Genomic DNA, 24611 nt, shown 5'->3' on the forward strand with positions numbered 1-24611 from the left:
CTCCAGTGATTTAGATAAATCAGGCTGCTTTCAGTTTATTAAGATGACAGGTTGTGTGTGTGTGTGTGTGTGTGTGTGTGTGTGTGTGTATGTGCATTAAATTGTCCGTGCTCTATGCACAGGTGCAAATATGTAGAGTCCACAGCAAGATACAGATTATATGTTCTGCCTCTCTATCCACCCTATTCACAAATAGACCCTGGCGCTAGGCTGGCAGCCAGCACCTCCCAGCATTCCCTCTGTCTCCTCCAACCCCATACATCCGGGGTTATAGCTACATGTGTGGCAATAGCCTGATTTCTACATGGGTGGCTGCAATTTCAACTCAGCTTTTCACTCTCATGCTTCTGTAACAAATGCTCCTATCCACTGAACCATCTCCCTAGTCCAGGGTGGGGAGTTTCACTTTGTCACCTTTGTCTCTGTTCTCAGCCCTAGATACCCACCTGAAACGATCCCTTCCCCATTGCTACCAACTGAGGGGTTTTTTTTGTTTGTTTGTTTTTTGTTTTTAATCTGGTCTTTGACTTAAGCGGAGGCACCTCCATCTTGAAGTCTCCCTTTGTTTCCCATTTGAACACAGTAAAGAGAGTTCTTTGTGCCCTTGAAGTCACATAGACCTTCACTTTCCTATCTGGGATAAGAACTCCTGGAGAGTAGGAACCTTGTCTTCAGCATTTTTCTGACCCCTGGCACCCCCAGCACAATGCAGTACACCATGCTCCGGAGTTAGACAGAAAAGAATAAATCATTGATGATCCTTTTCTTCATGTTGTGAGTGGGTTCTGGCCTGATTGATTTCTTGTAGAAAATTTGAACTTCACCACCAAGGAGATGTATTGGATCAATTGACAATGTTATTTTTTTTTCAAGAAATAAGTTGCTCTTCCATCCTTTTTAAACGGTGCTGCAGCAGAAGCATCGACTGCTTTGTTTAAATTAATTTGCTTTTATTTTCATTTCAACTATTTATCAGAGACTTTATATCTGCCACATTCAGCCACTGATAACACTTTCATGATGAAGTACTCCACTTCAGTTCATAGTAGAGGGATTCAGATTTGTGTAGAATCTGAAGCCTTGATACACAGAAAAAGACTTTCCTGGAGATTTAGTTTGAAATATGGTAGAAGCTTATATTAGGCTTCCAGATATTTAAGACAAATAATTTCTAAACAGCGATTAGGAAGAACCACCATGCTGCCTTCTGGGTGGATACTGGGTGACATTGAAGCTAAGATGTGTTCTAACCCTTCATCAGTGTAAACCAGGCTTGATGCTGAACAGTGCTCAGAGTTTAGCAGCTTGTGTGTGTGTGTGTGTGTGTGTGTGTGTGTGTGTGTGTATAAAAGTACATTTAGTATTAAGTTTGTTTTTCTGACAAGTTGAAAGAAAATGGGGGAAAGTGGAAATTGTTACAGAGTCAAGCAAACAGCTGTTCCTTTCATTTTTCTTCCGAAAGACACGTCTCTCACTAACAACAGCAATAATTACTACTCTGAGATAGAGGTTTAGCATGGCTTCTTTTCAGGACCGCATCTGAAGACAGACAGGATGCTCTGCATGCCTGAAGAACAGTAGAGAGCAACCAACATGGATAAATGTCTCCAGTAAACAGGGCAGTGTCTGGGGCTGGGGTGGGAATCAGGCCCATCCGGACAGCAGGCATAGCTCTTTCCCCTACTTTTATAGATGTTGGAAATGTTAGACTCAGAATGGTCATCATTGTGTCATGTATAATTATGTATTAAGGAGTTTATTTGAGAACAAAAATAACAAACTCTGTTTATTGCGCTCTCTTAAAGGAGCTTGTGGAGTACTACAAGCACCACTCTCTTAAAGAAGGGTTCAGGACCTTAGATACGACGCTACAGTTTCCATACAAGGAGCCAGAACATGCAGCCGGACAGAGGCCTAATAGAGCAGGCAACAGCTGTGAGTACTGTAATTGAGAAAACATATTTTTTAAATAATTTTTATTTATATTTTTATATTAAGGGGTTGAAGCAAAATAACATTCAATATCTTCATTCTGAACTTTGAAATATAGCCAATTAATATGCTAATGCATCGAACAGACACTTTTTTTGAGCTATGCAGAGTCAGAAGGACAAAGAGGTCTATGAGAGTCTCTAGTTACAGGTTTCTGTGATAAATTAAAAATATATCTGGGTTAAAACAGCCATCAGAGTGAAAGTGATATGTTAATGCGTGAAATTTTGTACTTTTCAGTGGATTGTATATCAGCCAACCCTTTAATTCATACACAATATTTGTGTCTGTAATGCTGTTTGAGGAATAGCGTCTAAGCGAGCTGTTCTACTGTGTCTATTTTCCTAACTCTGGTAACGTTCCTATTACAAACCAGCATTTTTAAAAGATTAACCTACTTTGTTAGTATTTTTTAAACTACACATTTGCCTACTTTCTTGAAGAATGTGTATTGAACTCTAAATAATCACAAAGGACAACTACACACGAACACACAGACAAAAAAAAAAAAAAAGTGCATCCCAGATTCAGTGAATCCAAGTCATAAACTCTGCCATACAGCATTTCAGGTTATATAAAGTTCCTCTACATAGCCAGCCTATGAAGAGAAAATTGTAATAAAAAAAATGTAAGGCAAATGCAGTTTTATTCCTTTTGTTAAGAAATCTATTAAAAAAAAAAAAACTACTCTGAGGGGAGAAATGAATTTTTATTTATTTATTTATTTTTACCACTGTTAGAATCCTGAGTTAAATACAACTGGAAGATCAAGAGGTAATTCCAAAAGGGGCTTACACCAGTCAAATGTAACTTGAATTTTTTTTTTCTTCCCTAAAAGCTTACACTAAAGGGAGACAGGTGGTGCACAGGTTTTCAACATTAGTACAGTTCTGTGAACTTCAGAACAATATGGAAGCCATTTGACACATTATCTGAGAGTTGCTTTTTGTTAATCTTTTTGTGAAGTGTCATGGTTGTCTCAGTGATCATTGACATATGTCCAGACCCTTGCAGTGAGAGGAGCAGGAACATACTTTGTCTTAAATACTTACATACCTTTATAATTTTATCTGTTTTATCAATTTTGTCTATTTTTTGCTCCAGATTTTTCAATGATCTTAGATTCTCATTCGGGTCATGCTTTTTAATCGTTCAAAATGGATGTTTATCTTTAAAAAAGTAGTTTTCTTAAAAATTTGTTAAAAACCCTATTCAAATTGTGACTTCTGAGCTCTTGTTACATGACACCTCCTTTCAGATAAACGTAAGTTTAAACCTTTTTCTTGTTCTCTGTCTTTCAAGTGGATGGACATAACACAAACTGTAGAATTGGTCATCTGCATGTAGAGTCATTTTTGAATAGTTTACTTGGTTCTCCAGAGCTTTAGGGAGGATTGGGGAACAGAGGAGACACATCCAGAATTTGGGAGTCCGTTATCACACTGTATCCATAACTTTCTTTGATTCTATGACCAAAATATATGGCAAGAAGCAACTTAAGAAAGCAAAAGTTAGTTGGCTTACAGTTTAAGGGTATACGGTCCTTCACAGGTTAGGAACGGCAGCAGATGATCCTGGGAGACTAGAGCAGTTCTGGGAACCTTGCCTACTATACCTTGGCAGGAATCAGGCAGTCAGCATGAAGTGGAGCCAGACTCTAAAAGTGAAAGTCCTCCTCTACTGACCTAACTCCTCCAAAGAGGCTCCCAAACACTGCTGCTAACAACTGTGACAGTACACACTAGATGTCAAAAGGTTGAATAAATTAACATTTGTACTCCTCAGGGCAGCCTGAATTATGCTTTGATGATTTATAAGTTTGTCTTACTGACATTACATTAAGCCTTGATTTAGGGTTAACCCTTAATGAAAACATCACATGTATTTTTTTAAACATCTTGTGGTTCCTAGGAGAACCACAAGAACCACAGGAAACGAGAGGCTGCACATTCTGTGCACAGTGGCTGGTCGAGGGTGCTGTTAGTCTTCAGCTCTAATCTCATGGCTGCTCACTACCTAAACCTAACTTTCACCAAGGTAAAGATTTAGACAGAGATCCCTTGTCTTCATTACTTTCAAGGCAGATGTAGAATGCAGAGCAAGGAAGGGGAGGTTCAGAACCTTCTTGTGTTCTCCAGAGAGCGGAGAAGTGAGGTCCACTGTTGAAACTGATTGACTAATAATAGCAGTGGTTATAAGCTGGATAGCCACCTTGGAAAAGAATGACTTAGCTCATTTTTGAAGTACGTAAAATATGATGAGATTATGGCTGAGATAGTGTGTGCAGATGAAAATTAATATGCAGAAAGGTACTGATTGTAATCAAACATGAGTCCGTAGAATCAGGCAGGGAGCATTATGCAGGCTATGAAGCCATCTTCTGCTGTCTCTGGACTATCTATCAGGGTGTCCAAATGCTACTGTTTTTGTTGTCTTCTTATTAACTTTAATGTTTCCAAAAGAGGAGAAAAATAGAAAGGGGAGGGAGAGAAGAGAGGAGAGAAAACTCGGAGAACTGGTTTTCCTCCAAAGAAACTGCAGTGATTTGGTGGAAGAGATTGTATGGCTCTGTATAAAAATCCCATAATTATCGAAAATAGCCCTAAGCAATCTGCCTTTGGTTTCTTTAGTTGTATCTCTATACCTATATGTTTGAAAGATACTAAAGTGACTTTTTTTCACTCTACAGTAAACAATAAATGTTTGGTTATTTCCAGGTCTGTTCTGTTCTCTTAGGCAAATTAACCAGTTTGAGCCTCCGCTTTCCCATCCAAGGATTGAGATTGGATATTACATTGTGTTCTTTAAGAAATCACATCCTAATTTTATTTCTTTCTATGCATGAGAGGAGGAAGTACAGTAAAATTCTGTTGGATCATTACACTAATTAGAAGCGTAGGGATTCCTATTTGTGATCCCAAATCAAACAATTCACACACACACACACACACACACACACACACACACATATATAATGAATAGATATGTATACAAGTATGTATATACACATATACATATGTACACATTTACGTATACACACAAATACATATATATATATACACGTATATGTACACACATACACACACAAAATTAAGTCAGAACCAGAATAGAGTTGCACTATTTTTAAAAATTAGTGAGCACAGTTATATAAGGTGAAGTCTCTCTTATGCTAACATCTCAAATATTAAATAAAATTACCAACATCTTCGTCAAGTGATTGAAGCTAATGTCTATAAAAATGGGATAAGTAGATATCTATTTGGACCAGTTTGGTAGTATCCCTGCTCTCCAGCTGCATAATCTCAGTCTGACCACGAGGATGCATCAGGTAAACAGGAATTGAAAGGCATTAACAAAGAATCAGTCTGGGTTTGAGAAAATGTCAAAGTAATTAGGAGCAAGTCTAATGATGTTTTTCAGATCAAATGCAAACGCAGAGATATGATACTTTCATAGGATGGATAGAGCTCTTACTAGGTAGACAACATACACACATATATAGTAGCATACAAACATTTTATTTGTATTTATATATGTATCTTGTATGTATTTATGTTACTATGAAGGACATGAGGGAGGTCAATTAGCTAAGTTTGCATCTATTCTGTAGATTAACTAGCCAGGTTATTTCAACACAACCCTCTGCTTTCGAAAATTGTACTTTGGCTAGAACACTGAATGTCTTTGTAGGAAAAACATACTGAAGTACTTGACAGTAAAAATGGATTGTTTCTTCAGTGTGTCCTCAGGTGGCTCAAAAACAAGCATAGACTGGCAAAGCAAACATTGTGAGATATTAATATTTAGGTACTGTGAATGAAGTATATGAGAATTGTTTGCCATTCTTGTGTCTTTCCTAAGTCTGGATTATTTTAGAGTTAAAAAAAATGGTTAATGTGCAGATAACCCTATCTGCTGGCCACGTCCAAAGGAATCACAGGAAGGGGGTAGCATCCTCTTCTTCATCAGCCTCAGGTGCAGAGGAGCCTGCTCACTGACTTGGGGACACGTAGAGCATCTGTGCACCGAGTGGTTCACAATGAAAGCCTTGCTGTGAGCTCCTTACATCTGTTTATTCATTCCATCACTCCCATGTGCCAAGCCTGTGCTAGATGCTGGAGCTACAGCAGTAAATAGGGAAAGCTGGAAGGCGGGAACACACGACAGACAAATAAGATCATACAGAATTTGACAAGCCTCCTGCAGCCGAAGAATACAAGCTCATGTCACAGATGGGGTATTCAGCCTGTGGGTATGGAGCAAGACTTTTTTGAAAAATGTCATTTGAGATAAAGTTAAAGCGTGTGTGAGGGTGGCATTATATGTGTTGGTGTGCTTTAACAACTCCACAGCAAGGTGGCTTTGTGAAGATGTTTAAGTGCAAAACACTGTAAATGACATTACTGCCATTTTTATTTATTAGTCTCAATATTATATATTATTGTTGCCTTATTCCTGAAATAACCTGACAATCCACTAGCATTTATTAGTTATAATACAGTATAGTAAGAGATAATATTCATTTAAACTCAAGTATACACTTGAAATCGTTTAGCTTTCTGCCTTTGCGATTCAACATGACCGAATTCACCCACCCTCAATTTAGGATTGCTTTCTTTTATGCTCAGTCTTTTGTCATCATTTTGTGTTTGATAACTAACTTTTTTGATAACTTTAATATTAGTTTTAATCTCATATTTGATTTATTTACCATCAGTTTCTTAGGACTGCCATAAAAATTACCACATGGTGACTTAAAAACAAAAACAAAAACATATTACTGAGGCTTCTAGAGGCCAAGTATCAAAGTATTGTCTGTGTGTCTTCAGGCTCTAAATAGCTGAGTCATTCATTGACTTGTAGATGGGCCACTCCAGTCTGCTGGATCTGGATCTTCATCTCTCCTTTCTATATGTTCTCATCTTTTCATTTAGAAAAGCAGTTGCAATTAGATATAGGGTCCAGCCTAGATATGGTCTCTACTTCAGATCCATAGCATCTACAAAGACCTCTCATTCTTTAAAGTATTCTACAGGACTAGACTGGAAATATCTTCATGTAGGCAATGGGTAGAGACTGTTAGACCCATGCCAATCCTATAGTGTTGATTTTAACTCTTCTAAAAATTTTCAGACCAATTTCAATTTTTGTTTGTTCAACGGATAAGAGAGAGACTTTGCATTATTGGTGCTGACAGGACAAATGAAGCACATGGGCATTCTGGGAGAACCAGGCTGCAAATCAATGAAGTGCTTTCAGTGTGTTACAGCTTTGCCAGCATGGAATGCACCCTGCTCTTGAGAGAAAGCACTGTGAACCAAGGCAGATTTCCAAGCAGCACTAGAGCCGTGTGTCTGAAACATGGCCTTACATACTCTGTACAGAATGTAAGAATCAGAGAATCCTGACTGATACTCAATAATTTGTCAGTTGACAAAACATGAAACTCACAAACCCTCTTTATATATACATTGATATCTCTAGTGGAGTATTCCATAAGCCTTTAGCCCTGAAAAAAAAATCACTTTGAAAGGTTGCCCCCATCAAACAGGTCTCCCCAGAAGGATGCAAGTTTGCTGTACTCCCTTAGAGGATATACCTAGTTTCTGTAGAGTTCTCTAGTTGATCCCACCACACAGTTCTGCATCTTGGTGTTTAATTCTGATGCTGAGCCTTAAAAGACTCAGTAGGTGTGAAGCACTTGGAGGACCGTCTGGCACATGGGCAGTGTTGGGTGCTTTGGCTCCAGCAATCACTACTGCTGTTCCTGACACCACTTCCGTATGTCCTACGCTGTTGCCCAGTGTGAAAGTTTTGTGTTAGCGTCATTTGGCAAATTTTAAATCATTGGTGAAACCATTCTACTTTCTCTTGGCACCTTGATCCTACTTCCTGGGCTTTAGCTCACTGTATACACTATTGGACAAGTTAATTGTTAACATCCTCCTGAATTTTTCATATTTCCCCCTCTCACACACCTGTGATAGCCCCAGGCTTTCAGTTCTCAGGCAACTGGTCAACCACGGCTGTGCATCATTTTGACAAAGCCATACTAGGCTCCCCTTTCTATTTACACACTTCAAGAGCTTCACTGTCTTCTCTAAGGCATTTTCGTTCTGAGCATGACGGCTCCAAGCATAAATAATCGCTTCTGGGACCCTATAAGAACATGGCTTGCAAACCTAGATTCTGCAAATTTAGGTAACCCCATTCAAAGCCGTCTTTTAATATTTCGTGGCTCAAAAAGCATTATTTATGTTCTTACCACTTCTTAGCAGTTTCCTCTCCTAGAAGTCTTATTTCTCAATTAAAAACTGACCTCAATGCAGTTAATACGTGTAACCATCCCATACTGAATGCATTGCAATCGTGTGTTAGCCCTGATTCAAGGATTTACTTCTCTAGTCATTCTTGCCTGGAGAATGTACACATTTATCTGCGTTGAGAAAATTTTCATTTTTCATTCTAAATTTTCCATCAGGGTTCTAGCTGTGCAAGAAAAGGCTGAGAGCTTTTTGGCCTTATATATTTCTCTGATATGCTTATGCTATGGATTTCTCAGTTTGCACATGGCAAGCATTAACGCTGCACCTCTCTTCTATCCTAACAGCATTCAGAACTTGAGTACACCATCAGCCAAGCCGTCCTTTTGTTCCCTTTTTCTTTCTTTCACTTTTTTTTCCACATTTAGCATTTATTTATTTACAGCCAATTCTGTAGTACACACACCTATTGGGGGTTACACTATACAGCCTAAATGCCTTAACAGTAAGTATGAATGCTGGAGAACTCTTCCAGTATCTAGGCACCTCAAACTTGCCAGCCTCGTCAGCTCTGCGGGGAGCCTTTAAAACAATTATCTTTTATTACATTCTTAGAAGGTGGTCATCAGTCTTTGCTTGAACACTGGGGTCGCTTCATTTCTAACTACCACACAACACATTACCTTATATTTTGAACAAAAATAAGTCTTTTCCTTACATAGCTGTAACTATGGCTCAGTATAGCTACCATAGCTATTTTTTTCAACACTCTATGGCAAATAAATAATGTACACACACACACACACACACACACACACACACACACATTTCATTGTACTATAATAACCTCAGAACATACTATATAGTAATTAACACATTTACAATAACTATCATAACCTTTTCTTTAAGTATGCAGTTTTCCTCTCCTTACTGTATACCTTTCTCCTCCTTTTTTTAAAATACTTATTTTACCCCTTATCACATGAGTGACTGTCAAATATATAACCATCCTAGCCGCTATTGTAAGAATACACTCCAGTTTGTCAGAACTTTGCACAATACGTTTTTGATATCATGTGACCTCTTTACTCATTTTCCCCAGTGCAAAAGTCATTATTCACTGGAAATGGAGGGGTGTGCTTATAGTCTCAGCACTTTGTAAACCGAGGCTGGAAGACTGTCACTGCAGTTTGAGGTCAGCTTGGTCTATATTACCAATTTCATGCTAGCTAGGGCTTCATAGTAGGCCTATTTATAAACAAACAAAACCAAGGGAAAAAAAAATCAAACAAACAAAAAACATGTCCCAACACCATGTCACTATTTTCTAATTAACTTCCCCTACCCTTTCTCCTCATCTGTTCTTAAAGAGTGCAGTGCTGTAGACTTCAATTAACCCAAGAACTTATTTTGTCTTTTCTTTAGTTACTACATCCTGCCCAGTATCTTCCTCCATAGGTCATTCATCCAGCCACTCCTCTTCAAGACTCAGCTGCAGGGCAAACACTAATAGAGCAGTGAGCGGAACAGATGAACATCTGCCTTGTGGAGTTTATGTGCTAGTAGGAAAGGCAGATAATGGGTTGGAAAATAATTATATGGTCTTAGAAATTGAGAAGTGCTCTAGAAAAATAACAGCAAGGCAATGGCGCTCAACATGTTAGTGAATGGTTTGGGATTGTAGCTGGGCTGTTGTATGATGAGCAGAATTAGGGTCCCCTTAGCTGTGAAGCAAGAAGATAGATTAGCAGTTTTTATTCTACCTGTCAACCAGGCTGACACCAACCACCTGCTCTAAAGTCCTCCTTTCTAAAAAGGCCATTCATATGACCAGAAGAATCTCTTCATTATATGCTCCTATAAATATCCTCACACACTGTCTGTAGAGCAGGCTGCTATAGTCACAGAGAACATAGATCATTTGTGCTGACCTAAGAGTCATTGAGAACAATGGGAGTTTAGGAGATTATGTTCTCTCTACTTACCTAATTACCTTCGTAATTTAATCAGTGTCAGCCAGCTGTTTTTAAATTGTATGTTGTTCCTACAGTAAGCTGTTTTCTTTCTCGTTACATGGGGCCATGATCTGTGTTCATGGACTTATAGAATGCCAGGGCAGGTGTCACTGTGAAGATCACACTTGTATAAAAGCACTCAGGAGTGTAAGAGAGGAAACAGATGGTACACAGGAAGAACATGCTGATGTAAGCAATGTTACCAGGGGCAAGAGGCAGACTATTTGGAAAAAGGTTTAAGAAGTAGGTGAGGCCAGACCCTGTGACATCCTTTGGTGCTTCAAGTTTGACTTTTGAAGAAAGTGGAAAGCGTTTGAAGAAAGTGGGAAAACTTAAACAAAAGAGAGAGAGAGACCAGAGACCGATTCTAAGTTTTTACAAGATTGTTCTGGTTTCTGTGATGAGGAAAGACCACAGGAAGAAAGGACTCAGTAAACAAAAGAAGATGAAAACACACTAGGAGGTTCATTCGGCCAGCATCCAGGTGAAAGAAGTAGTGACTTGGACCAAACTTTAGCCATTTGTGTGACAGATTTTGAAGATAATCTAGTCAAAAGTGAGTCATTGGGTGTGAAATTAAATATTAAGAGTCTTTCAGAGGCCCTCTGTGGTAGGCTCCTGTCCTGTTCCCTATTTTCTCCCTCTTCTGATGGCAGCTCAGTGTCCGAGTAGGTTCCCTAGTAAGGGGAGCAGGGTTGTCTCTGACATGAACTCAGTGGCTGGCTCTTTGATCACCTCCCCCTGAGCGGGGAAGCAACCTTATCAGGCCTCAGAGGAAGATAATGCAGCCAGTCCTGAGGAGACCTGATAGGCTAGGGTAAGAAAGAAGGGAAGGAAGACCTCCCCTATCAATGGACTGGGGGAGGGGCATGGAAGGCAAAGAGGAAGGGAGGGTAGGATTGGGAGAGGGCTTACAGCTGAGACACAAAGTGAATAAATAAATTGTAATCAATAAAATAAATAAATAAATTTTAAAAAGAGAAGACTTGAGTGTGACAGGATTTTGAATCTAAACAGCTAGGAGATTGGAGGGTTTTATTTTGTCTTCTGGCATCGGTGAAGCCTGGCATCTGTTATAGATCTCACTCTCTGATGTGGAGTCTTTTCATATCTGTGTGTAATTTCCATATGAGTCTGTTTCTTCAATCATTTATAAGCCCCTCTGAAGTCAGTGGTTCCGCATGTTTGATTTTATCTTCTTAAGTATCTTAGTGTAGTCCTTGTACCTTAATTTAATAAATGTCAGCCAGTATATTTTTTTTAGAAAACAGATCTAGAATTAAATCCCTATAAACTATGCATTCATAAATAATCTGAATTCCCAAGGTGAACTGTCCTAAGTTTTCGTAATAATAGGAAAGAGCTTTTCTTCTTAATAACTATGCTTTCATGGTGGAACACTCAGTACCAGGCAGCTGTTCAGTTCTTTCAACAACCCTAGACATAACTTTTCTTTGTTGCTTTTTTGAATGTTGCGTCCACAGAGACTTTTTTCACTTATCAGATGTCAACATTCAAGTTAATGAAACGAAACAAAATGTGAGTTATCCCTTTTTCCCCCTTTTTTTTTTTTTTTTTTTTTTTTTTAGCAATAAGATCTAAAACATGTAACTAAGTAGGAGGTTTTTGGTTTGTTTTCTTGTGGAAAGGTAAAGAAACAGGTATTTGATTATATGTCATTGTATGCTCTTGGAAGTCTACAAAACAATGTCTGTGTTCTAAAATAAAATAAAATTAGGGTAAGGATAACAAATTTATATTAAACATCCATCTAATTCTCAGCATGTTTTCTTCCATCAGGCCATCTGTACACTATCTTGACAAAACAAAAAAATATCTAAAAATATTTCCAGTTCATCAAAGCATGTCACTTAAATACAGGGCTTCAGGAAGCCCTCTTGGCCACTGCTGGTCAGTCTGCACAGATCAGTATTTTGATAAATACACTGGCTTAAAGCTTGCTAAAAATTTTTGTTACATAAATTAATGTGAATCTATGTTCTGTTTAAAACTAAAAGTGCTAGATCATGTTTCAAGTAACAAACAATAATTAACAAACACTTATGAAAAGGGTCTGTAAAATAGATAATGGATAAATAGGTGTTAGTTTAAAAATTAGTTAAAAATTACCCTTGAGGGTAAGTATTAATTGCTTTTAGTTTCTAACTTCAATGGTTTTATAAATTGAATACAGTTTGGCTAACTCATGAGAAGTCATAGTTTGATCAAGGTAGCCGACAATGCAGTAAAACAGTTCTTTAAAAAGTTAGGATAAACAAATAAACTCTGTAGTCCTAAAGAAGATAAATACCAAAGAGGACCCTAGAGAAGAGGCTGGAACCTCACTCAGAAGGGCAAACAGGATAAACATCAGAAGTAGGAGAAGACAAGGAACAGGAATAGAACAGGAACCTTACACAGAGGGCCTCTGAAAGACTGCCCATCAGGGTATCAAAGGAGATACTGAGACTCATAGCCAAACTTTGGCAGAGTTCAGGAAATCTTATGGAAGAAGAGGGAGATAGAAAGACCTGGAGGGGACAGGAACTCCATAAGGAGACCAACAGAGCCAAAAATGCTGGGCCCAGGGGGCCTGCAGAGACCAATACTCAACCAAGGACCATGCATGGAGAGGACCTAGATTTCTTACTCACTTTCCAAGTGGGTTCCCCAGTAAGGGGAGCAGGGACTGTCTCTGTTATGAACTCAGTGGCTGGCTCTTTGATCACTTCCCTCTGGGGAGGGGGAAGGGATGCAGCCTTGCCAGGACACAGAGGAAGATGATGCAGCCAGTCCTGATGAAATTTGATAGGCTAGGGTCAGGTTAAAATGGAAGAGGTCATCTTCTATCAGTGGATTAGGGAAGGGGCATAGGAGAAGAGGGAGGGAGGGTAAGACTGGGAGGAACAGGAGGGGGCTATAGCTGGGATACAAACTGAATAAATTGTAATAAATAATTAATTTTTTAAAAGTTCAGGTGACTTGATCTCTTAAACTCTTTTCTAGTCCTCTTGTTAATCTGTTCTTGTTTGTATGTTTGTTTTCCTTTAAATTAAAATAGTTCTGTGTTCTGTGCCTTTTTCTTCACAGTCAAGCCTCAGAACCGCAATCATCCACTAATCATCCACTAATGATTTAGCACTTGGTTATTGTGCTCTGCACAGGTTTTCCATTCCCAATTTATTCAACAGATTTTTTTTTTTTTTTTTAACGAGAGAATGCTAGCACTTCAGTGTTTATTTAACCTGGAACAGTTGATAAGTAGTAGTGGTATATACTCTTCATCTTTTGTAATTGGAAGCGTTATGCCACTAAACCATGAATCATTTGTTTGCTAGCACTCCGCTCCCTGGATGGTATCCCAGTAAGAGTTAGGTGTCATACGTGTGTCCAATAACCTGCCTCAGAGGTCTCACCAATGTGTCCTTCATTCTGATGTGAAGTTGAAAGTGGTTTAATAAAGAAAGAGATTATACCTTATCTTAAGCTTGTGCCTAGCAAATGAGCACGTCACTGAAAAGGGACTCCTTGTTGATTTAAAATTGTGTACATGCGCACTGCTACGAGTGACAGAGAGACTGCTGTTGAAGCTCTGAAAACAGCGTAGGCAGGAAGGTTGCCTGTGGTATTAAGCAGTGAAATGAGAGTCCAGGAGATGACAGCCATCAACACTCTTATTTGGATGTCACTTTCCTGGGCCTTTCCTAATCTGTTTCGGAACATGCAACTGCCAATGATTCCTGTACTGAGGCATCTTAATACTGTCTGACAGGGCAATTTAATGAAGAAATTTTTTATCTGTGTATGTGTGTAGACATAGATGTATATATTTCTAGTATGGAGATAAACCTATTCTATAATTTAAACCACTCAACAAAATATATTATCAGATGCCTGACTCTAGAGTTGAAGTGAACACATACTTTCTTACCTTGGCATATTATCTTTGGTAGGTGCCAAAGCATTCAAACGCTGATTTTGAATGTTATATGCACAAGAATCAAGGTTCTAGAGGCAAAGAAAATTGACATATAAGAAGAGTGGGAGAGATAAATCATGCTACAGTGCATAGAGAAGTGGAAATCATCCCTATCAACCCTTAAAATGCTTGGCTGAGAGATGTATATTTCAGTGGCAGAAAAAAACTGATTAACCTGTTACTTTAAAAAGAGTCCTCAGGCAAACAGTATGTTTAATGCGATGAGACCTATGGAGTTTAAGAACTGCTCAGCATCACAGAAGAGTTAGTTATTGTTGGAATGCTGCTGCTAGGTTAAAATCCACACAGAGCCTGGGGAGTAGAGCCTGAGTGTATTTAACTTTCCTTCCTTTATTTATTTCTTGTCAGCTTTTTCTTGGAAGTCTTATTGAGCAGTTAAGTGAGTGAAAGATGAGCTGAGCCAACAGGAAGGGGAGACATATAGAACTACAGAATGGGATACTCAGCTATTCCATTAGCTCCCATAGATACTTGACTGTTAGGTGGACACTGTTGTATAGCACTGTGGCCTGTCCTATGGGAGATGCAGAAGTGGGCTTTGCCTTTCAGTAACAGCATCTAAGTGGAGCTACATACGCAGATGTTCAACAGTAGCAGTGGAAGTGCTGTGGCATGACTGGATGCCCACAAGAAGGCTAGGAGATGACAAGAAAGGGAAGACAGCATCTGAGATGGTTATCACAGATTATGGGAATCTAGGGTCTAATCTAGGCTTTTGAGTAAGGGAGCCTAGGAATAGGAGTATTCTAGAATAAACCAAAGTCCTCAGTTGGAAATGTAGCTGAAGGCCATGGAGAAGTACAAAGCTGGTCTAGAAAAAAGAATTCACGGGTGAACTTTCTGAAAGAGTTGGTTAGAAGAAGGAGAGGAATGAACTTATAAATTGTCATGTGATTCCATCCAAGAGTTTAAACTTCAAAATTTAACAAATGGATGAGAGAACCTACATTTAGGGTAAGTAGCTGAGAGGCAAAGTTTAGAAAAGAAAAGAAAATAAGTTGGAAACAACAGGCAAGATGGGCACCTATGGAGACCAGAAGACAGTGTCAGGTCCCCTAGAAGCTGGAACTATAAGCAGTTTTGAGCCACTCAACATGTCTGCCAGGAACCAAACTTGGGTTTTCCACAAGGGCAGCAAGAGCTCTTAGCTATACTGTGCCACCTCTCCAGTGCCTTAGAATTATACCACTTTAGAACAAAGTTAAGAAATTTTGAATTCTAGCTGCTTGATTGGAATGAAAATAATTTTAAGGTACTTAAGGTTAGATAAGAGAAAGGGGTAACCCCCACAGTGCTGTTGACATAGACTCAACATTCCTTGGTAAAGCATTACCTAAATTCACATATTTTCTCTTCTTTCATTGTAGTCTGGTTATTTGTCTAATTTATCTACCTACCATTGAAGTTATTTAAATGACACCTAATGGTATTCATTGATTTCTCATTTCTTCCCTTAGAGATAAGTTATCTCCTGTGATATTTCAGATTCTTAGCTTACATTACCTTCATTAGACTTTTTTTTTTTTTAGAAACACAGTCTTTTATTTTTTATGAATATAATTAGACCAGAGAAGTGTCAAATAGAAACAGTCCAAGGACAAAAATCCTATTACCTGTCAGTGCAGCGTGTAGAACATGACTTCTAATTCATGTTCTCGAAAACATAAAACATGAGATAGGAATCTAGGAATCTTGACACCAAACATTTTGCCATGCATGAGGTTAGTTGTGGCTAATTACTTTGTTAGAAACGTCATCCTCTCTTCAGTCTGGCAGTGGCTACATCATGACATCAAGAAAGTGAAAACATGGAGCTGGGAGACTGCCCGGTGGGTAAAAGCACTTGCTATGTAAGCACGAGGACCTGAGTTCAGATTCTCAGCACCTACTAAAAATCTACGATGTGCACCTGGTCACATGTAAGCCTACATACCACATGCTGTTGGGGACAGAAGACAGGAGGACTGATGGGATGTGCTGCCTGACTGGTACCTTTGCCCCAGGTTCAGTGAGAGTCCCTGTCTCAGGAAGCAAGGTAGAGAGTGATAGGACAAGACAAAACTCTGTCTTCTGTGTGCATGCACACCCATACCTCATCCCTCCCCACCTTACATACATACACACACAGGAAGTGGAGAGTGGAATTTGTCATATCTATCGCACAGTAGTAAATGAACTTGTCATATTATAAAATTAGCTGTGATGGCATGTAACTGTTTTTTTTTAAACTGAGTGAGCAGATGGAATAGATAGCATCAGATAGCAGTGTGGCATCGGGCAACTACCTAAGAAGAGATATATGGGAAAACATACAGGCCCATCCAAGTTTGCTCAGCCCATTCTTATTACATCTTTGATGACCGTGTTTTAGGTTAGGTCTAGGTACAAGTTACAGAAAACCCAAAACTATTGGATTAATCAGAAAAGTTGGTCCATTTGTCCATGGTATAAAAACATAGGGATAGCTCAAAGCTAGATCAAAGGATGGGGTATCTGTGCTCTGTGAAGTCTTAGTAATTCAGGTTCCTTCAAGATCATTCTCTGTCTTCCTCGAGGTAATATTTTCCCTTTTTAATGCACCAAATGGCTTTTGCATGCCAGGAAACAAGGTAGAATAAAGGGCTAAAAGGAAAGACCCCAGAAGTTCCTTAATGATAGTTTTGCTTTAATAGCTTTGATCAGGACCTCACTGTATAGTTTACCAAAATTTAAGGAAGTTGAAGAAATGAGCTCTACTCGCTGGCTGAACATGGTTGGAATCAACTTTCTACAGATGAATGAAAGAGAGAATAAATACTGGGATAAAGTTTATAACCCACGTCTTCCTTGTCCATTGTTAATGGCACCACAGAATCAACAGATTAAATGTTAGAGATATGTGAACCCTGATGCTTATTGAAGGGAATTATACAGCTGAGATTAAGAATAAGGGCCAAAAGTCATGTGAATCCAGACTTTCACAGATGCAAAAGAAAGAGAGCGCTAATGTCTTTCTCTTAGTTAAATGGTTAAATGTGTTAAATAATTGATATACTTAATTTATTGAGCAGTGGTAACTAACACTTCAGGACCACTTGATAATGAATACAGTCAACTCTTATTATTAAAGCTATAGAGTGAAAAAAACATGAGTGTATAAGTACCAGCATCTTTGCTGTGCCTCTCTACAACTTGAGTGTTTAAGAGAACATCCAGAGTGATTTTCATTTCTAATTGTATTTTCCCTATTAAAAATAAGCTGAGATATGCATGTTTGATTGGGAATAAGGGAGAGTCTTAACAAATTGTCTGAATTTAACTTAACAAATGTCTTGGATTTTCCATGGTTTCGTTATGTTTCATTGGCACAGTTCTTTCTATAACCTCTTACCTGTACTGTTTTTGTAGGCTGTTACATATTCATATTGTTTTTGATTAGGAACATGTTTATACTAATAAATTTTCCTTCCTGTTATTGTGAGAAAATGGGAATCAGGCCATCCTTGGATGGATGGGGCTTGGGTGGGAACATGGAGTGCGTTTGCTATTTGCCTGTAAAATGATAGACAGCTCTGAATTGCAGAGCTAAAGTCAGTCAAATTGTAAAAGTCTGGCATGTTTCTCATTTAGAAGTGGTGACAAGAGAACAGTGGGTAAAAGCACAGCTTGATATTCCAAGTTGGATGTGACATTTTTCTTGTGATTACAAACAACAAAGTCATTGTATTGAGAGATTTTTGTGCCAACTCTTACATGCTCTTTTGCTTCTTTTTCTTTCCCTCTCTAAGCCCCTCCTCTGTTCTGTGGCTTTTCTTTTGTAACTCCTCCAGACTACAGCTTTGTCCCCCCTTCTTCCACTCCTTTCTGGTCAGGTACTGCTTACTGCTTTTATATGTCTCTATAACTTACTTTTGTGTGAAAATACAACATTTTGGCTTCTGTATATGGCTTCCCATGTAAATACGTCTCCTCAAACTCAATCCCTAGCATTCCATTACCACCATGCAGTTCACTCTTCCCTGCCATAAAGTCATTGTTTGCCATGACATTCCATGTCTCTCTGTGTGTGTTAATGCCATAAATTTCAACATGACATTTTATATTTTATCATGTGTCAGTGTGGAGAGGTTGGAGTTGAGTGAGGGAATGGGAAAGAGAGATGAACTGCTCTGAAAACTCATTCATCTTTTCTGAGGACTAGGAGTCATAGTCGAGAGAAAAATCAGTATCTGTGCATTTCCATGAAACAAATAAAAAGAACCCCAAAATCTCAACTTCCCTTCAAAGAGAAGAATATGATTCAGTATGCCCTTCTTGAAATGATGCCCCCGTGTCCACCAATTCTCCAGCTCTTCAGCTGGTGCCCAGGCATTTTGATCTGAATTTCCGCCATTACCTGGAGAGTTAAATGACTATGTGGCTCCAAGGCTAGATAAAGTACATCTTCTTGTGGTTTTTTTTTTTTTTTTTTTTTTTTTTTTTAAGAATTAACCTGTAAGTCCCAATAGAACATAGAATTCTGAAATAGACCTTAGAAGCCAGCTAGTATAAACCTTTCATTTTATAGATGAGAAAAATGTGGCCTAGAGAGCTTGAGAGAGGCCTGTGCAAGGTCACACAGTTAGGTCTACAATTGGGCTTCTCCATCACAGGGGTGTTTTTATGTGCCCTGACTTTAAGAACAGTGCCTTGGCAATGGGACCATTTTCAGTAAGGAAACCATTAAAGTGGTTTGTGTCCTGAATGGTAAAATAAAATGACCTATTTTTCCTCCCTTTACGGTTCTGAAATCTACACTATTGCCGTTCATTTATCTTATGATGGACACCTGGAGACTTTAAAAGGGGCTGTCATTGTAACACCATGAATGATAGGCCTGAGGCCCCTGTTGCCAAGTGGATGGACCTTTCCAGGGTAGCATGGGTCGTTATGAGCTACCTGAGCACTGGGAACTGTTATAATACAGATGGATGGCGCTTCCGTTTGTTGCTCTCTCTTACACTTAACTTCTTTGCCATTTAAGATTTATAAAGTCCCACTAGTCTCGGGTGAGCGATTCTCAGAATCACTGCACATATAATTGAAAACGCTTTATGACCCCGCAGAGCAACAGGTGAAAGTTACCACCAAGCCTGTAACGAAGCACTAGAGATCAACAAACAGGTGCAGCCTGAATGGAGTTTCCCTTCCAGACAGGGATGGCTCCTCTCCTGCCACCAGGGATATTTAGACAAAGAAAATGGAACACAAAGATGATACCTTTGTGCCTGGATTTTGGTTAGACATTGCAATAAACACTGACTGGATGAGGTTTGTGCATTCTTTCAATGAAAACCCTTTCACATCTTCACATATATAAAATTTTATGTGAAACAATAACTGAATTCATCCAAAGACGGTTTAATATAACATAAAAAGCTCGGCTGGGTTGGGGGGAGTGCCCCTTACTCAGAAGGGATGATGATGGTTTGACAGACGTTAATCAGAGCCAAGAATTCACTTGCTCTGAGTTTGGCCAAAGAAGTTACCAGCTTCACCCCAGAGTTGTCAGTTTAGGTTGAAGTTGTCTCGTTCACTGACATGACTCATTTAAGTTATTAGCTAGTTTGGCTTTGGTTTTACAAAAGCTTTTATGAAGAAGGTCGAAAGCATAACAGTGGTTGTTTTACTGTCAGGAATGAACTTGATCACACCTGATTGGATTGAAACAGCAACTGTGCCGCTTTCAAACTCACGCTGTCATTATCACAGATCTGTAACCAAGTCACGGGGCTCTGCATTTGGTAGCACCACTGGCAGCGGTCTCTTCTGATGGCTGGCTGCAACCAACGGCACACCGACTCAGACTCCGCATTGTTTCTTTACAGTGCTAAGTCCCAAAGTACTGGGCATTGCCATCGCTCGGTATGACTTCTGCGCAAGAGACATGCGGGAACTCTCCCTGTTGAAAGGGGACATGGTGAAGATTTACACAAAGATGAGTGCAAACGGCTGGTGGAGAGGAGAAGTAAATGGCAGGGTGAGCTTTTCCATATGAGCGTGTCTGCCCTTCACGGAGGAGAGGGCTGGACAGTCACTGGCAGCTGTCATGCTGTAGACCTGTCCCCCCAGCGGTCTGGGTGCTAGGGGCTGGGAGCATGTGTTGCTGTTTGAAGTAGGTTGGGTCAATACAAAAGGGACTGGCACATGGGGAAAGTTGAAGAGCATTTCAGGTTTTCTTCAGTGGCTAAGTGCCAGGGCATGCAGTTTATGGAAGCACCACGCATTTCCCAAAGCTCCTGATCCCACTCGGAAAGAATGGGATAGAGTGCCCCTGTTCTACAGAGAAACCTGTTTAAGCTCATTTCATTCCGTAGTTTCTATGACTGTCTCTATATGGCCTATCCCAGCTGTTAAGCCAACCTTCCTTGCCTACAGAGGGCAGAAAGTCCCAGCTTAGAGTGTTAGGAACATGAGGACTGCTCTGCCCGTAGAACCCTTTGAAGCAGCAGAGGGGTTAAAATGTCTGTTGCTTTTCTTTCCTAGGTGGGCTGGTTTCCATCCACATATGTGGAAGAGGATGAGTAAAACACAATCCAGTCTTGCACCGAAATTGCAGAGAAGAGAGAGACAGAAGCCTGCACCGCATTATGAGTTAACTGAAGTGTTTTAAAAGCAGCATTTCTGGCTGTTGAACATCCTCCTTTTTCTCCTCCTAAGTCTTAATGCTGGGATTTCTAAAGATGCTGGTACTGACAGATTAATGGCTTGCCTAGAGCAGTGCAAGAAACAGCCTGCCAGTCTGTCATTGTCAGGAACCAGGGCAAAACCAACCACTTTTCTTCCCCAAAGAGCCCTGCAAACACATCGGATCAGCTTTCTCTTTCTTCATTGGGTCAGACACCATGGATGCCAGCCATTAGGAAATGTTCCATCATATATACTTTGTTCTCACAGTTTTTGATGATACAAAGAAACAGAAGTTTAATTTTGCTTTTTCCCAGCATGAAGAAAAAGTAGAGTTCTGCCATCTGGGAAAGATCCAGCTTGCTGGAAAGACCTAGCATTTCTCGTCTTAAATTGTTCAACAGGTGACTCATTGCCTGGCAAACACTTTTATCCCCAGATGTTACTCATGATAAAATAAAAGAGGCTCATGCTCAGGTTTGCATCATAAGTGATAAATTACAGAGAGGGTTTTAATTATTCATTTGATGTCCTGATTATATTTCCACACTTCTTTATAAAGAAGAAAAAGAAAAGCACATGAAAGGAAGTGTCTTTGTATTAAAGCCTCACAACTTTCATGATTTCATAGGGTGTTTTGGAAATGTCATGCTTGACAAGAGAATTACGGCCAGGCAGACCATGTTTAGTTGCCAGGAATCCCAGAGAGGTAGAGGTGTTTGCAGAGACAGATGAAGGGCTGTAACGCATAAGACGTCATTATATAGCTGTCATAGCTATTAACACAAATTTTTCCTTACCCCTGGAAAGACCCAGGGAATATTTGCTGATTTCCACTTTTTTTTTTTTTTTTAATAGTAGCACAAAAGAGCTTTTTCGAGGATTTGGGAAGACAAGCACACTTAGCCCTCACTACCTTTCTGGGACAGAAGGAAAAACATCTGACTTCTGTGTTCTCTAGGCTCCTCTATTTTTCCTCCTGAAGCCGTTTTAGCTGTGTCTTATTCTGTCGGAAGATCCATTCTGCGGTGTTTCTTTCACCAAGCCTCCACTGTGTTCTGTGAGGAGTCTAAGTATCTTCCTCCTGGGATGTATGGAGTCCCTACTTGAGGCAGTCAGGTTAAGATACTAACCTGGCTCTTCCATGGTGGACTCTTTTTTTCATAGCAGTAGCTGTGTTATGACAAAATTCAAAAAAATATTCGTGCTTGGGCAAAAGAAAAAAGTATTTTTATCTTAGAAATGACCTAGAATTTTTTGGTCACCTCTGACATGAAGGGGCTGTGACAGCTTGTTCTCTCTCAGCTCACAGGAGTGCCAGAATTTGTTTGGTGGACACATCTCCCTCAAGGAGACCCAACGCGTGGGGGCGAGGACTTCTCCTTTAAATAGACTCGAGACCTTTACCTCAGAATTATGTAAACTGTGATTGTGTTTCAGAACCATTGAGCTTTTGTATATGTGTATGTGGTCATGAAAATGTATTTTGTAAAATGTTTGTACAGTCAGCTTGTGCTGGCAAGCTCTGCTCTTGGGATGGATTCCTACCTGTACGGTCTTATCTGTGTCTTAGGGATGTTTTGTCTGTTACTGTCAGCAAGGGTTGCTCTGGAGAGTACAGCTTCCCACAGATTGAAACACTCCTGTGTACAGTATTGTAGCATGTATTGTTCATTTTGGTCAATAGACTCCCTGCCTCACAAGTGGTATGTGGTCTTCCTGTTGCATTTCATTGGCCTCAGAGTTTCATAGCAGAGGACATAAAGAGCCTCTTTTCATGACATTACCAATGAGAACTTTGTCTACATTTAATACTTTGTATTGAAGATTTTAAATGTCACGATCTGTGTAGATTTCTAATACCAAAGACAGACGTAAGTGTTTTCCATGGACTTTGTCATGCCTGTCTGTAGCCCCCATGTAATATGGTGAGTTAGAATGGTGGTTTACTTTGTAATATTTGTAAATATGTCAATAAAATAGTTACTACTTGCATTAAGAGGATGTCTCTCTTTTTATTTATTTTTTTGTGTTTGTATGTATGTATGTATGTATGTATGTATGTATGTATGTATGTGCACTTGTGTGGTGTTAAGGATGGACCCCGAGGTCTTCTGCAGTCTGTGAAAATAGTCTCTGATTTCTTGGGGGGTTGAAGGTTCTTTTCTTTGAATGGTCTTGTACCACATACACAACCTTGTTATTTCAAGACGTGCTAACCCTGATTTTCATTGGGGTTAGCTCAAAATTGTTATCAAAGTCATCTTATACAGGGAACTTCTAAGATAAACTTTGTATTTGCCAGTAGCATCTATTCCATATGTTGGTATTCTGAAGCCTTTGTGTGCAGTAAAAACTGCCTCATTATCCCGAATCATCTCTATTTCAGATGAGGAAACTGAGGTACCTTATCAGGTTACAACATTCCAGCTGGTAAGCATGTGACAAGACATGGGCCATTTGGCTATTGTCAGTAAAATGACTGCCCCATCCTTCCACACTTTATAAAGAAAAAAAAATAGGAGTGTCATTGCCAAGAAAAAGCTATTTGATACTAAGCAGTGATCTAGATGGTTGAAAATGTGTAGAGAATTCAGAATTAGTCTGCTCCTTCTAGTCCCTAGAACTCCATCTTATCCAGACAGAGCCAAGTTTGGTCATCATCATCACTGTCATTATCAAGTAGACATTTGGGTAGTTACTGTGTTAACTTTTTAATTCCTTAAACATAATTCAGGTTTACTCATTAGATTGAAGTAGAAAGTTTGTAGGTTCCAAGTGAATCACTCTGGGAAGAGAATTGAATCAGCTGGTGTTCCAAGAAGACAGTTTCTATTTCACTTACATCTGTGTTCAAGTTCTAGCTGTGCCACTGACTCTCCAGAGTACATGTTTCTTCATTTATGATAAATATCAATTTATATGACACCTGAAGAAGAAACAGAATCTGGAAATTTTCTATTTGTATGAACCCTGCTGCATAGTAGGTATTCAAAAAATTTTGTTCTCTCTTTTGCTTCATGAACCACAAAACATGTACACAGATGCCAAATTATGAGCTTGCTGTCTTTGTTCTGAGGACAATGGAGAGTGAAGGCTTTGTTTCTTACCCATGGCTTAATTTTCAGCATTCAAATGATAGGCAGACTAAAAGATATATGTTCAGGGAGATTAATATGCAAAACCACAAACAAGCTCAGAAGTGCAATTTAACAGCTCCACATGATTTTAACTAAGAAAACAGAATATTCAGTCAGCTCAGACTCATTTAAACTCAATCCATGAGGCACTGCAGGTTACACGGAAGCTAGCTTTTGTGGGATTGCTTGAACTGTGATGAAGATGTGACACACCTGTCTAGTCTGGCCGGCTCTGGAAGGTGGTGCTTCTAAGTAACAAACAAACAACAAAATGGAGGTCACAAGGAATCCTCTCTCTCGTTAGGTGCCATTGACTAGAAGAGGTTTGGGAGAGGGGATGGGGTTGACAAAAACAAAAAACAGAACAAAACAAACAAACAAAAACGAAGTTCCTTTGAAGCACTCCAGATTCTGACTTAGTCAGAAAGTTCCAGAATTTTTAAGCACAGTATGACTGCAATTAATTTTGCCGGTGCTTGGCCAGATGGCAAGAACTGCCCGCGCCAAGTTAAAATGCATACAAAGTCACCCCATATCCTATCTCAGGAGTCCTGAG

The 24611-nt window shown here is 39.4% G+C and overlaps 1 protein-coding gene across 1 annotated transcript in view; it reads left to right on the forward strand.

Moving 5' to 3' along the window:
- Window positions 1–22914, forward strand: part of Vav3 (vav guanine nucleotide exchange factor 3) — a 335771-nt gene extending 312857 nt beyond the window's left edge. The window contains exons 25-27 of the mRNA XM_055618154.1: window positions 1806–1935; window positions 20117–20268; window positions 20775–22914. Of these exons, the coding sequence (XP_055474129.1) occupies window positions 1806–1935; window positions 20117–20268; window positions 20775–20816 (324 nt within the window). The 3' untranslated portion in view covers window positions 20817–22914. The remainder of the gene's footprint in view (window positions 1–1805; window positions 1936–20116; window positions 20269–20774) is intronic.
- The last annotated feature ends 1697 nt before the right edge of the window (window positions 22915–24611 follow it).

This window comes from Psammomys obesus, unplaced genomic scaffold, assembly GCF_907164565.1.
Source record: "Psammomys obesus unplaced genomic scaffold, mPsaObe1.curated_primary_1811, whole genome shotgun sequence".
Taxonomy (NCBI): domain Eukaryota; kingdom Metazoa; phylum Chordata; class Mammalia; order Rodentia; family Muridae; genus Psammomys; species Psammomys obesus.